Source organism: Protopterus annectens, chromosome 1.part0 (genome assembly GCF_019279795.1).
Source record: "Protopterus annectens isolate FY-2018-M chromosome 1.part0, PAN1.0, whole genome shotgun sequence".
In the NCBI taxonomy this organism is placed as follows: domain Eukaryota; kingdom Metazoa; phylum Chordata; order Ceratodontiformes; family Protopteridae; genus Protopterus; species Protopterus annectens.
The window spans coordinates 42,718,197-42,731,983 of record NC_056725.1 but is presented as its reverse complement, the minus strand read 5'-3'; the positions used below and the strand labels follow the sequence as shown (position 1 = coordinate 42,731,983).

Here is a 13,787-nt window from a genome sequence, read left to right as displayed (position 1 = left end):
ACCCATCTCCCTGAGCAAATACAAGCAACTTTGTAATCAGGTAAAAAAATAAATAACTACCGACCAAAAATCCTATTATTTTAAACTGCAAAATAACCACAAATCTAACCCACAAAAATTCTGGAATAGTATCTCCTCAGTCCTGTCCCCTGGCAAAAAAGAAAACCCCTGTCCAGACCCTAACTCTCCTGACCACACCCTAGCTACTCAATTCAATTCCTTCTTCATTGACTGTATAGGCAAACTTACCTCTTCTTTCCCAAATAATACCACACCCACCACTCCCAATCCAGCCCCCTCAATGTCCAGTAACACCCATCTCCCTCCTTTTACTCTAGAGCCTGTTCCTATCCAGACAATAAAAAACTCTTAATAAAGTTAAAACCTTGTTCGAATGCCCCTGACAATATTCCATCTAACTTCCTCAAGCTAGCTGCTGATGACATAGCCCTGCCCATCTGTATCCTAATAAATCGCTCCATCAGAGAGTCCTATGTACCCCTCCTTTGGAAAAAAAGCCTTCATTATTCCCCTCCACAAAGTGACCAGTTTCACAAGCTCCAATTTTTGTCCAATAGCTTTTCTGTCCCCTTTATCAAAGATTCTTGAAAAATGCATCCATCTACAACTCTTACCCTACCTGTTAAATAATCAACTACTGACCCCTACTCAACATAGTTTCAGACCTGGTCACAGCACCACTACTGCTCTGCTCTCCTTTCTTGAAATCATTAACTCCGCTCGTGATTCTGGCGACATGGTATCTACTATCTACCCTCCTTATCGACTTATCTAAAGCCTTTGATAATGTATCCCATAATCTTCTCCTATCTAAGCTCTCTCATCTCAACCTATCCTCTTCTTCCATCAACTGGTTCTCCAGCTACCTCTCTGACAGGGAACACGCTGTAAAGTGGAATAATAGTACTTCCTCTTGTCTCCACACTAAAACAGGTGTTCCACAATGCTCTATTCTGGGCCACTTACTATTTAATATTTGTATTAATGACATCTAGCAGGCGGCCACGGTGGTGCAGCGGTTAACATTGTCTCCTCACAGCAAGAGGTTCTCTGGTTCGATTCTCAGCAGGGGTGCCTTCTGTGTGGAGTCTGCATGTCCTCCCTGTGGTCGCGTGGGTTTCCTCCCACTTCCCAAAGACATGCAGTAGGTGAATTGGACACTCTAAATCGGCCCTAGGTGTGAGTGTGTGTGTGTGCCTTCTGTGGAAGGTTGGGCACCGGGCTGGCAACTCGACACTGTAAAACTCCACTGCCAATCATGAGCAGACAGATGATCTGCTGTGGCGACCCCTAACCGGCAAAAGCCAAAAGAAGAAGATTAATGACATCTAGCAAAGCATCCCTAACACTAAACTCATCCAATACGCAGATGACTCCACTCAGCCAAATCTCTCCATAAACTGCTCAATTTAACTCAATCAGCCTTCTCCTGCACTGAGTCTTGGATGTTAGAAAATCATTTAGCACTTCATGCCTCAAAATCCAAAATTATGATTTTCACCTCCTCTAGAAACACCAGCATTGACAAAGCATCCTTCTCTATCTTCAGCCAAAATAAGACCTCTATCAAAATAGTTCCCTATGCAAAGCTGCTGGGTGTCATTTTTGATGATAAATTAAAATTTGATATACATCTACAAACAAATATTAAAAAAAAACATAAAAAGCTTGGAATGCTTTACTGTCATAGTCAATACCTTACTCCCTCATCCAGACAAATCCTATCTACCACTTACCTCATTCCCTCTCTCCTATATGGAGCCTCACTCCTTACCAATCTTCAATCAGCCCTTAAATCTAAACTATCTTCCTGCTATAATAAAATATCAAAGTTCGGCACAGGATCCATATCCTCAACTCACCACTGCAACTCACTCCATTCACTCAGTTGGTTGGAGCTCCCTAACTATTTGATATTTATTAAACTAATAGTAGCACATAAGCTCATATTTAAACCCTCTAACTGCCCCTCTCTGTCTTCTACCCTAAAAATGCATCAGCCTCATAGAACTCTCAGATCCAATAATTAAAATTTCCTAGAACTTTACAAACCCAAACATACGCCAGGAGAACTTTTATTATCTTTCTCCCTTGCCAGGTCATGGAATTCACTTCCCTCTCACATCAGAACTACCCATAATCTCTCTAACTTTAAAATCTTACTTCACTCTCATCTCTCCTCCCTCTGGAAATGCTCCTGCTTTTACCCCTCCTGATACATCTACCCTTTCAATACCCCCTATATCTAAGCCATCCCTATGCCTCCTCCTAACTCAAAAACATCCTAATAACCTCTTCTTGATCCACATATTTTATCTACTTTTTTTCACCAAAATGTCTCTCTCTCTAAATTTCCTCTTCTTGATCCAAATTTTTTTTTTCTCAAAAATGTCTCTGTTAAATAAAAATAAATTAGGACAACACAGGAGGCTCAGATACAAGAAAACTTTACTAGTGTACACCAGGAGGCAAAAAACCATACAGTACAAGTATAGAATTTTGTCTAACATGATACAGGAAGTAAGTCTTATTTTATACATTATACATCCAAGCTGTGCCCACCTTACTGACATGGTCAGTCACAGGGCATCTACATCACTATAGTCTACAATATTCTATTCATAAGAAAGTGCTGAGGTTATACTTTTTAAAAGTTTTCCCATGAGAATAATACAGCCTTGCAAAGCACCTGGTCAGTTATAATGTCTTTCTGTAAATGTTATTCTTTCAAGGTTTCAGTCCTGCTCGAATACAATAGTCAGTTCAGTTCTTAATACGCTTCTTTGTTCTTCTTGCAACATTAATATTAGCAGATGTGCTGATAATATTCACAAGGCCAACTATCTCAGAGGAAGGAAGAAAAGATTCAATGCCTCATACATGCATTTTCCTGACCCAGCAGATAATCATTAGTGAAAAACATAAGCTTGCTGAGCTGGCTACTGCCAGGGTCAGAGTTCAATCACACTGCAGCTCCAAAGCTTCAAGCAATTACATGTAAGATCATTCTTACTGCCATATTGTAAAATAGAATAAAATGCATTACGTACTATTTGCTTTTAAACTAGCACTTCATATATGTTTAAGTACATATTTTTCTAACATTCTCCCTCCTTTTAATACTTTTTATTCTATTCAGAAACATAAACAATATCATTTCATTCCCTAGCCTTTTCCTCTCAGGGACTTTTAACTAGGCAAGTCATTTGTTTTATATTTCAGAAAGAATTTCATTCGGGACTAATAGATCCAACTCAATGTCTTGGTACATAGTCTCAGTTACAGATATGTCAACAAATTCTCTAACTAATCTTTTCATACAGGGTATCCCGCAACAGACACATGCTCCTAGTATGAGCAAAACAACACAAATGGCAATCAAAATATTCATTAGGATTGAACCCCACCCACCAAATAGATTCTGGAAATAATTTCGTCAGTGGGTTTGGGCCTGGTTCAGTCATGGCTGATACCTGCTGTATTACCTCTAGGTGGTCGTTGATTTCATGTTTATTATCTGGTATATATGCACAGCATTCTTCTTTGATAAGCGCGCACGTACCACTTCTCGCCACTAGGGTGAAGTCAAGAGCCATTCGGTTTTGCAGCACAACAGTTCTCATTGCATTCAGTTCATCAGTCACAAGTTCAAGAGCGGAAAAAGTTGCATTACTCATTACTTCGAGAAGCTTTGACAATTTTCTCAGCTCCCAGATCGATTTAACTGCTCCATAGGTTGGGAATATTCCAGCCCAGGATATAACACTGTCACTCAAGTCCATATGAGTCAATTTTTCTTTATCTTTCACGGATGGATGATCCTTCCAGCCAGCCTCGATCTTACCCACTGGATTAGCGGGTTTTTTGACTGAATTCCCAGTTCTTTGGGCTACATCTCTTACGTCTCGTATCTTACCCAGAGGTAATTCTGCAGTATGCCTTATTGCTGGAACCAGGTAACCCAAAAAACAACTGCTGGACCAATTCTCAGGTAACCATTTATATGCCTTTTTCCCACAAACAAAATAACAGTTTTCTACTTTAGTACTGATGCAGGTTAACTCTGAATGAAACATTTTTTTGTCTATAACCGACAATTCTTTATGCAATTCAGGATTTTTCTGCACATCTTTTATTGTTGTTGTCATTAAGCTCAAATATGAATCATAATTTGTGCTACAACTAGTACTTTTATCTTTGGCCTTAATATAGCATTTGTAAGATACAGTTATGTTACAGTTACTCCAACCAACTTGGAGTGTATCATTTTTATAAAAACAAACAATTCCTTTCTGTGTAATGGGTAAATACAATGCAACTTTGTCCTGTGATCTCACAGAACCTGTGTCAAAAAGTAAATTCTCCCAAGTCTCATTTATCCCCAAGGGGACAGCGGACATCAAAAGTCCTCCATATGCTGTTGGTATAGCAGTACAAACCCAGCAGTTTGAAACGTTCATAGTCTCTACATATACACGCTTCATGGCCAAGTATGTGTTAAAGTTTGGATGCCAGTCTATAGACAGTTCATCACGTTTTGTCAATTTCATTTGTGTGGTTATATGCAGGAAAAACCACAACAAAAGGAAAGTCACCACAATCATAGTCAATAGGTGTATAATTAGCAAGATGGTCAAACAATATCTTTGGGGTTGGTTCGCGTTTCTAGTCACTTTACTCTTGGCCATCCTGCCTTTGTGGTGTATCAGTTACAAAATGTTTATCAAGCTGAAAATTCTTTACCGGTTTACAATGCGTCAGGTGGACCCAGGACAACCTCTCAGCAACCTTTATTGCAGTAGGCGTCGCCAACAGTACCTGGTATGGACCTTCCCACTTTGGACTCAACTAGTTTTTCTTCTTGATGACTTTCACCCAAACCCAGGACCCCGGGGTCAGCACTGCTTCCGGTTTCGTTTGTTCTTTATCTGAAAAAGAGTTCAACTGCAAAACAGTCTTATTGGTTAACAATTTCTTCATATGACTAGCTAATGAGCTGTCAGCCTCCAGCTCTGCAGGCATGAGAGCTTTCCACTGTGGCACATAATATGCCCTCCCAAATATTATTTCAAAGGGGGTCAAGCCCTTTACATTTGGAACTGTTCTCATGCTCAGCAATGCTAAAGGTAAACAGCAAATCCAATTCTTCTGAGTCTCACTCATCAATTTCCTTAACTTATTTTTCAAAATCCCATTGTACCTCTCCACCAGTCCTGCAGACTGTGGGTGGTAAGCACAATGATTTTTCAAGGAGATCCCAAAGAATTTCCCAAGATGTTGGATTGTCTGGTTGACAAAGTGTGTCCCATTGTCACTATAGATTCTTTCTGGTATGCCAAATCTAGGAATTATTTCTTTTACTAGGGCCTTTGCCACTGTTGCTGCATCCGGATTTCTAGTTGGAAAAGCTTCTACCCATTTCGAAAACATGTCTATAATCACTAAACAGCATTTTTTCCCTTCACATTTATTCAATTCTATGAAATCCATACAGATAGTATGGAACGGATATGGTGGTGTAGGAAAACTCCCTTGCTTGGGTTTGAATGCTCCTTGCGCATGATGTTTATTACAAATGTGACATGCTGCACAAAATTTTTGTGTGTAATTTGTAAATCCGTATGTTTGGAATATTCTGTTAACTAACTGCACCATCCCCCCTGTTGAGACATGGCTCTGCCCATGGCTCAACAAAGCTGCATATCTAAATAAATTAGACGGCAATATTGGCTTTTTCTCCTTGGAGATATACAGTCCATTTTCGAGGATCGCACCCCGTTTTATCCATTTTTGTTTTTCTGCTTTTGTGGTTAATGTCTGCATTGTTTTTAACATTTCCAAATCTAAAATCTCAGATGGTTGTAATTCCTCATTCAAAAGTAAAGTTTCTGAGTCTGAAGCTGCCTGCTTTGCAGCTGCATCAGCTCGTGCATTACCTTTTGAAATTGGATCCTGTTGTTTTGTATGAGCTACACATTTACAAATAGCTACTTTAATAGGTAACTGAATGGAATCTAACAAATTTAAGATAAGTTGCGCATGATTAATTGGTTTACCAGTGGATGTTATCATTCCCCTGTTCTTCCATTGATGCACTGTAGAGAAAGCATACTGACTGTCAGTATAGATGTTCACACATCTGTTTTTTGCTAGAGTGCAAGCTCGTGTCAAGGCTATCAATTCTGCTGCTTGAGCAGACAAGTTATGCTGCAGGGGTTGTGCTTCTAAAATCTCTGTATCTGTTACTACTGCATACCCTACTAGATTCTTCCCTGTAGGACCCTTTCTGCATGATCCATCCACATAAAATGTCACCTCGGCATCATCCAAAGGCATATCAGTAAGATCTTGTCTGGGCAAAGTTATTTGCTCAATTTCCTGCAGGCAACTGTGTGGTGTGCCATCCACAGGAGTCGGAAGTAACGTTGATGGATTTAATGTTGTACAACATTCAATTGTCATATGAGGTTGGCTCAGCAATATGGTCATACAAGAAACATGCCTATCAGGAGATAGGTATGCTATTTTTTCTTGCAGTAAAATTATCGCGACTGCATGAGGCACTCTCAAAGTGAGAGGGTGGAATAACACCACTGAGGCTGAAGCCTGTACCGCCATTGCAGCTGCGACTACTGCTTGTACACAATGTGGCAATGACCGTGCCACTGGGTCTAACTGTGATGAATAGTAAGCTATGGGGCATTGCTTACTCTCATGCTGTTGCGTCAAAACTGACGTCATATATCCCTGTTTACAATCTACGGTTTGGAAAAATCTTTTGTGGTAATTTGGAAGTCCTAAAACTAATGATGAAGCTATCAATTGCTTTAGTCTGCAGAAAGCTGTTTCTGCTTCAGGTGTCCAGTGTAATATATCTTGTGCTGCCATTGGTGTTTTAAATATTAAATCAGCCAATGGAGCAGATTCTAAAGCATAGTTCGGTATCCAACTTCGACAAAAATTAGTCGTTCACAAGAAGGACATCATTTCCTTCTTGGTAGTTGGTTTGGGTGCCTGTAAAATTGCTGTTTTTCTATCCTCATCTAGTATTCTACCTTCCTTGGATATTACATATCCTAGGTATCTAACCTGTTTCCTCCAGAGTTGTAACTTGTGTTTGTTTACTTTGTGTCCTTGTTGTGCTAGAAATTTCAATAATGCTATTGTATCTTCCCTGCATTGCTGCTGGGTAGGGGCCGCTAGCAGGATGTCATCTACATAAAGTAGAATCTGAATACCCCCTGGTGGAGAAAATCCAGCCAAGTTGCTAGCCATTTCTTGTGCAAATATCGTTGGACTTTCACAATATCCCTGTGGTAGCCGAGTATAGGTATATCTTTTACCCTGAAATGTAAAGGCAAACCAATACTGGCTATCAGGATGTATAGGTATTGAAAAGAAAACGTTGCTTATATCTACCACAGAAAAATATTTTTGTTGTGGCTTTAAATCGTTTAATAAAGTGTGTGGGTCTGGCACCGTAGGTGCTCTAGGTATTATCGCATCATTTACGGCTTGTAAATCCTGTACCATCCGCCATTCCCCATTTGCTTTTTTAACAGGAAATAGAGGGGTATTACATGGTGAATCCAAAGATTCTACCAGTATTCCTTCCTTGAGTAATGCTGCTATTATAGACTTGATTCCCTGCTCTGCATCCTTCCTCAAGGGGTATTGTCTTTTTTGTGGTCTGAATGCTGATTTTGGTGTAATGGTTATTGGACCTGCTGTCCAAATAAGCCCTACATCTGATTTTCCTGTTGACCAAAGAATGCTTGGTATATCATACAAGGCTTTTTCTTCTTCTTCTAACAAAAATGCCAATCAGCTGTCCTCACTATGTTGTAAGTGTACAGCTGGATGTGCTTGCGTTAACCAATTCAATTTCTGTTTTTGTACTCCCTGTTCTGATAATTCTAAATCAGTTTGTTTCTCCCATCTTGTCACTTTTTCACCCAAATCTGCCCATCTCACGTTTTTGTTTTGTTAAACTGACATGTGGCAGTCTGTTGGATTTGTACAATTTCATGAATTCCTGAGGTAGTGAACACCTTACCACACTGTTTCCCTCAGTATCCCAATATAAAGTTCGTAACACCAGTCTATTAGCCGGATTTTTGAACAATTCTTGCTCATATTCCTTATCAGGTCCTGGTGTGCTACAGTAGTATAGAGTACAATGTAACAAATGCTGCTGATCAGTGTCAACGAGGGTACCTTACTGATGGCTACATTCATCAGTTCTTTGGTTACTGCCCCTGGACCAGTCGTAACTAGGTCCTGGCTGTACCAATAATAGGCCTCACCCTCCCATCGCACCACAAAAGTATCCATTTGTCTTTGTGCCTCCATACCCTGCATGGTAGGAACTACTGCTATGCCAAAAATCTGCATAAGGTCTCTTCCCAGTAGGTTTACTGGACATTTTGCAGAAACTACAATTTTACCTTTTTGGGTCATACCTGAAACTGGGTCAGTTATTGCTATATCATGGGAAAGTGGTTCCCTATATAGCTGTCCATTTGCTGCTTTCACTAATATATAGTCAGGTTATTCGGAGTGTTCTGGTAACTTTGATGGATGTATCAAAGTTCGTGACGCTCCTGAGTCACACAGGAATTTCACTTCCCTCCCTTCCACCAGAAGTGTAACTTCCGGTTTTGTGTCTGCCAAATAGAGCTCCAAGCTCAACAATGCTAAGTCCAAAATTTCACTTTCTTCATCCTCTGCATCTGCTTGTACTTCCTCTATTCCTTCTACTACATTTACATTTTCTTTTTGTCTATTAACCTTTCCTGATGATTTTTGATTGTTATCACTATCATATAGTCAATCCTCATCATCCTTATCTTTTTCTTCTGTAGTCGTCCTTTTATTTAGCCTGCAATCCCTTGCTAAATGTCCTTTTTTGCCGCACTTAAAGCACTCACCTTTCTTTTTTCTCTCTTCAAAATCCTCTAACTTTTTGTCAGAGTGTTTATTACCCTGGGCATTTTTCTTACCCTTTTTACTCGACTGCACCACAAAGACTTCTGCTCCGTCTTCAGCTGTGAAGACCTGTGTTTTCTTTTTCTTTTTACTATTAAAGTGTCTTTCAGCATGTCTAGCATACTCAAGTAAGGCTTGTAGCCTGCTTGTTCGATGATCTATCATATGCTTAGTAATAAAGCTACTGATAGGGGCAATGCAACCTTTCAAAAATGCATTTTTCAACTGTTGTTCATATGCAGTATCATCTGTCTGACTTTCAGGAATTGTCATACCACTATGGTTATTGAAACATTCCAATAATCTACCATAGTACCCATCTACAGTTTCATTGTCTTGTTGTATGCATTGATTAATGCAAGTCCAATCTGCTCTAGGTTTCCATTTCTCAGAGATTCGGTCTGTAAGACCTTTCACTCTGGTGTCTAACTCTGCGTCACTGTGTAGGAGTGGCTTAAGTTGTGCGTCACGAGCGTTCCAGGTGCCACAAATCATGTGCCAGTCTGGACCTATTATTTGTCTAACCACTTTCTCTACTTCTTCCCCATTCAAGTGGTAACTTAGTCTCATACCTTGTAAATCTTGTATAAACTTTTTATGATTAACTTTTGGATGAGGGATTCCCTCTGTAGCTTTCCGGATGTCTTCCGGTGTCCATGGTCTATACACTAGGAGAGTTGGGTCCTGTCCTTCCTGTCCTGCCTGAGGGTTCGGTACTTCGATTAGTGGACAGATTTCTTCGCTCTCTTCTAGTGAATCTCTCCCTATTTGATACAAATCTGTGTCCCTAAGTGTTTTACATGTTCGGGATCTAGTTTCGATAGGTTCTCTTACGAATGGTTGTTTCAGTGCCCCTGCAATCTCAGGATAACGTGGAGGAGGACTGGCCTGTCCTCCTGCTTCATATCCTAAAAAGGGTATCAGAGGGGGCGGAGGGGGAGGGGCCGTCGCTATTACTGTATTATTATCTTCTTTGTCTAAAAATAATGCTTTTGTATTTTTAATTTTCTGTTCCCTTCGGTTCACTTCCTAAATCCACCTATGTGCCTGAGGAATGCCTAACTGTCGTTGTTTTTTTGCCTGACCTTCCGCGTCAGATTTTAACTGTTTCAAGAGTTTAACTAACAAAATTTTGTTTAATTTACCGTCAAATTCATACTTATTAACCCATTTTGTATAATATCTTATATTATCTGCTCGTTGCAATTGCATATATTTTGCGTCATCAGTTAGGGGCGGATCTCGCAATTTTTTAGTGCACTGATTTCCCATGTCTTAAAAAAGACTGTTACGTAACCCTTTTCTTACCACGTGGTATCTTTAGTTCCTTTCACAGTTTATCTAGAATAACTGCCTACCTTATTCTGTTTTTCCCTGATCTATGACAAAATATACAGTAATTTTTTAATGTCCCTGATCTGCACAACAAATCTATGACAATAACATTTTACTGTAACCTAGTCCCTGATCTAAAACAGAAAAAAGGCAAAAACTCTTCCTACCTGAGCCTCTTGGGTCCACCAGTACGAGACCGCTCTTTGGCCACAGATCAGAAAAGTGGCCAGCCTCTTAAAATGACAATTCAGTCGGAGGTCTTTATGCTTTAAGAAGAACCGTTTCGGTAGCTTCTCCTGCGCAGTATTCGACCACCGATAAACTCTGATCTGCAGCTGTCGAGGGCTTCCGGCTCGAAGGACCAAACTGTTAAATAAAAATAAATTAGGACAACACAGGAGGCTCAGATACAAGAAAACTTTACTAGTGTACACCAGGAGGCAAAAAAACATACAGTACAAGTATAGAATTCTGTCTAACATGATACAGGAAGTAAGTCTTATTTTATACATTATACATCCAAGCTGTGCCCACCTTACTGACGTGGTCAGTCACAGGGCATCTACATCACTATAGTCTACAATATTCTATTCATAAGAAAGTGCTGAGGTTATACTTTTAAAAGTTTTCCCATGAGAATAATACAGCCTTGCAAAGCACCTGGTCAGTTATAATGTCTTTCTGTAAATGTTATTCTTTCAAGGTTTCAGTCCTGCTCGAATACAATAGTCAGTTCAGTTCTTAATACGCTTCTTTGTTCTTCTTGCAACATTAATATTAGCAGCTGTGCTGATAATATTCACAAGGCCAACTATCTCAGAGGAAGGAAGAAAACATTCAATGCCTCATATATGCATTTTCCTGACCCAGCAGATAATCATTAGTGAAAAATATAAGCTTGCTGAGCTGGCTACTGCCAGGGTCAGAATTCAATCACACTGCAGCTCCAAAGCTTCAAGCAGTTACATGTAAGATCATTCTTACTGCCATATTGTAAAATAGAATAAAATGCATTACATACTATTTGCTTTTAAACTAGCACTTCATATATGTTTAAGTACATATTTTTCTAACAGTCTCTCTCTCTCTAAATTTCCTCATAGATTTTGGTTACTGAGTTACATAATTCAAAATAAGTTTTTCTTTTATGGACTACTTAAAATGTTTTGTTTCCTTATTATTGTAACTATTGTAGTTATGAATTTTGAAATATATTTTTGTAAATACTGAATCATGGAGCTTTTCTCCCCAGGCCTCCATTGAAAATGGGTTCTTCTAGGCCCAGTGGACTTTCACAGTTAACAAACTGCAAATAAATAAATAAACTGTAATGGCACTGTAGTGTTCTGGTTACAGCTATAGCTTGACTGTAAGATGTACTCAGAGTTTGTACCTATGTTTATATCCCTCCATATCATATGTTATGTTTACTTAAATTAGGTCTTTTGTTTATGTAATAACATTTTTAGTAATGCTGACAGTTTCTTGAACTTTCACTCATGGATTGCAAGTGTGGGTACATATTTCTGATCATGGTTACAAAACCATCTATATAAAGGCTGTATATACTATCCTGTTTATTGACAATGCCAATAACTACAATTTGCTTAATTTCTTCAGCAAGAAGATAAGACAAGCATTCTGAAAAAGGATCCCCTGGATGAGCTATTCCCGAATGAAGATGAGGACCACTCAGAAAGTAAGTGCAGGGGGTTGCTTCTAGTAAACTCTATTGGGATATGGCCAAAGCTACTGTGCAACTGCTAGGAACAGAGCAGAAGGTGTACAATTAATCATCAAATTTGTGCTTTTCACTGAAGGTAGATATATGGTATGCACTTTGCTAAGCATGTAGAAAATGGATATCCATGTCTTTAGATAAGGGATGTATTGATCAAATATGCAATACATTAAAAAAACAGACAAAAATATATAATCTTGTTTTATTATTTATTTTCTAAATAAATATTACAGATAATATATTTATATATTTCCTATATATGTGCGTGTGGAGTTGGCTCACAGAGCCATTTTTCAGCCATGAGTAAACTTGTTGTAGAATCAGAAAATAATTTAAAAAGTGAGCATAATGGAATATAGCATACATAGAGACCTTGGTGTGGCATGCCAACAGCAGTTATAAATTAGCATTGTAAACTAAATAAAAGCAATAGGGTCTATATCACAACACTGAAGACGCATTACTTCGAATGCATCTTCATCAAACCCATAAAAACGAAAATTAAAAACAGTGAAACTACATATGAGCGATTTCTTTCCCTGGGAAAGAAATCGCTTGCCCAAAAAATATATATATATCACTACAAACAAAACAAATGTGGGGGCTGTGCCCACCACACCCCACCTAATTATGCCAACTCCAAGATTGCACTACAGGTTACAAAAGAGCAAACTACTGGAGACGGGCAAGCGATTTCTTTCCCAGAGAAAGAAATCGCTCATATGCCCCTTCGTTGTTTTCAGTTTTCATTATTTTAAGTTCAGTGAAGACGCATTCGAAATTATGCATCTTCGATGATCTAATAGGAACCCAAAGCAATATACATCAAAGCACTATACAAACATAAGAGGCAACCACAAGTATAGTGATCATACAACACTGTAAATCATAAAACTTGAAGACCATAACATAAATATTTTACTACCTTGAGCAGACTGATTGAGCTAAAATTCAAGTCAACTGTTCTTTAAGAAAGTAATTAAGGGTAGCCCGAAAATTAGCAGGAGCAGCAACTTTTCCTCTCAGCTTCTTAGAGCAAGAATTCTGAAAAAAGCCAAAAATAGTGGGAGACAAAGTCAGGGACAGATTTTAAATATTCCTCTTAAAAACATAATTGCTAGAACTACATGTTTTGTGTTAGCATGCATTTTCTGAAGGATATGGAGTCTGAAACTCAAATTCTCAATATGTGTCAGAAAAACACAAAATTTATGAAGAACAGACCAAAAATATGACGCAAAGATCTGGACAGTTAAGAAATATGACTGAAACTTATCTAGATGTGACAAGAAAAGAGTACCAGGTTCTGGGACCTGGTATAAAAAAGACTGTTACTACTGTTTAAAGAGTAAGAAAATACAGATAAGGTGAGCTGGTTAGATAAAACGGAGTAAAAAGTCTTGTTAAAAGTTACAAGGAGCACACAACTAGAGAGAGAAATATGATGACTCACAAGGAAGAGTTTGCAGATAAGTGTACATAATACAGGAGAGAAATACACATCTGGTAGCTACTAGCTATCTTTAGAGAGCACTTTGTAATGATGCTTATCTTTTGAGACTCAAGTTATCACCTGTTTTCTACAACTTCTATAGCCTGGGCATTAGCGATAGTTTCCAAAGAACTTGGGCATCATCTGAAATAGGAATGGTAACCCCCTTGCTTATTCTTCCTGAACTGCTTACACTCTGCGTATACTTCC

General features: G+C 38.8%; 1 protein-coding gene across 4 annotated transcripts in view; it reads left to right on the top strand.

Moving 5' to 3' along the window:
* The window catches only part of LOC122810216 (kinesin light chain 1-like), a 2,247,025-nt gene that overhangs the window by 1,063,965 nt on the left and 1,169,273 nt on the right, over window positions 1-13,787 (top strand). For all 4 annotated transcript variants that reach the window (XM_044081914.1, XM_044081987.1, XM_044081756.1 and 1 more), the window contains one exon: window positions 11,965-12,043. In XM_044081914.1, coding sequence (XP_043937849.1) covers window positions 11,965-12,043 — 79 coding nt within the window. The remainder of the gene's footprint in view (window positions 1-11,964; window positions 12,044-13,787) is intronic.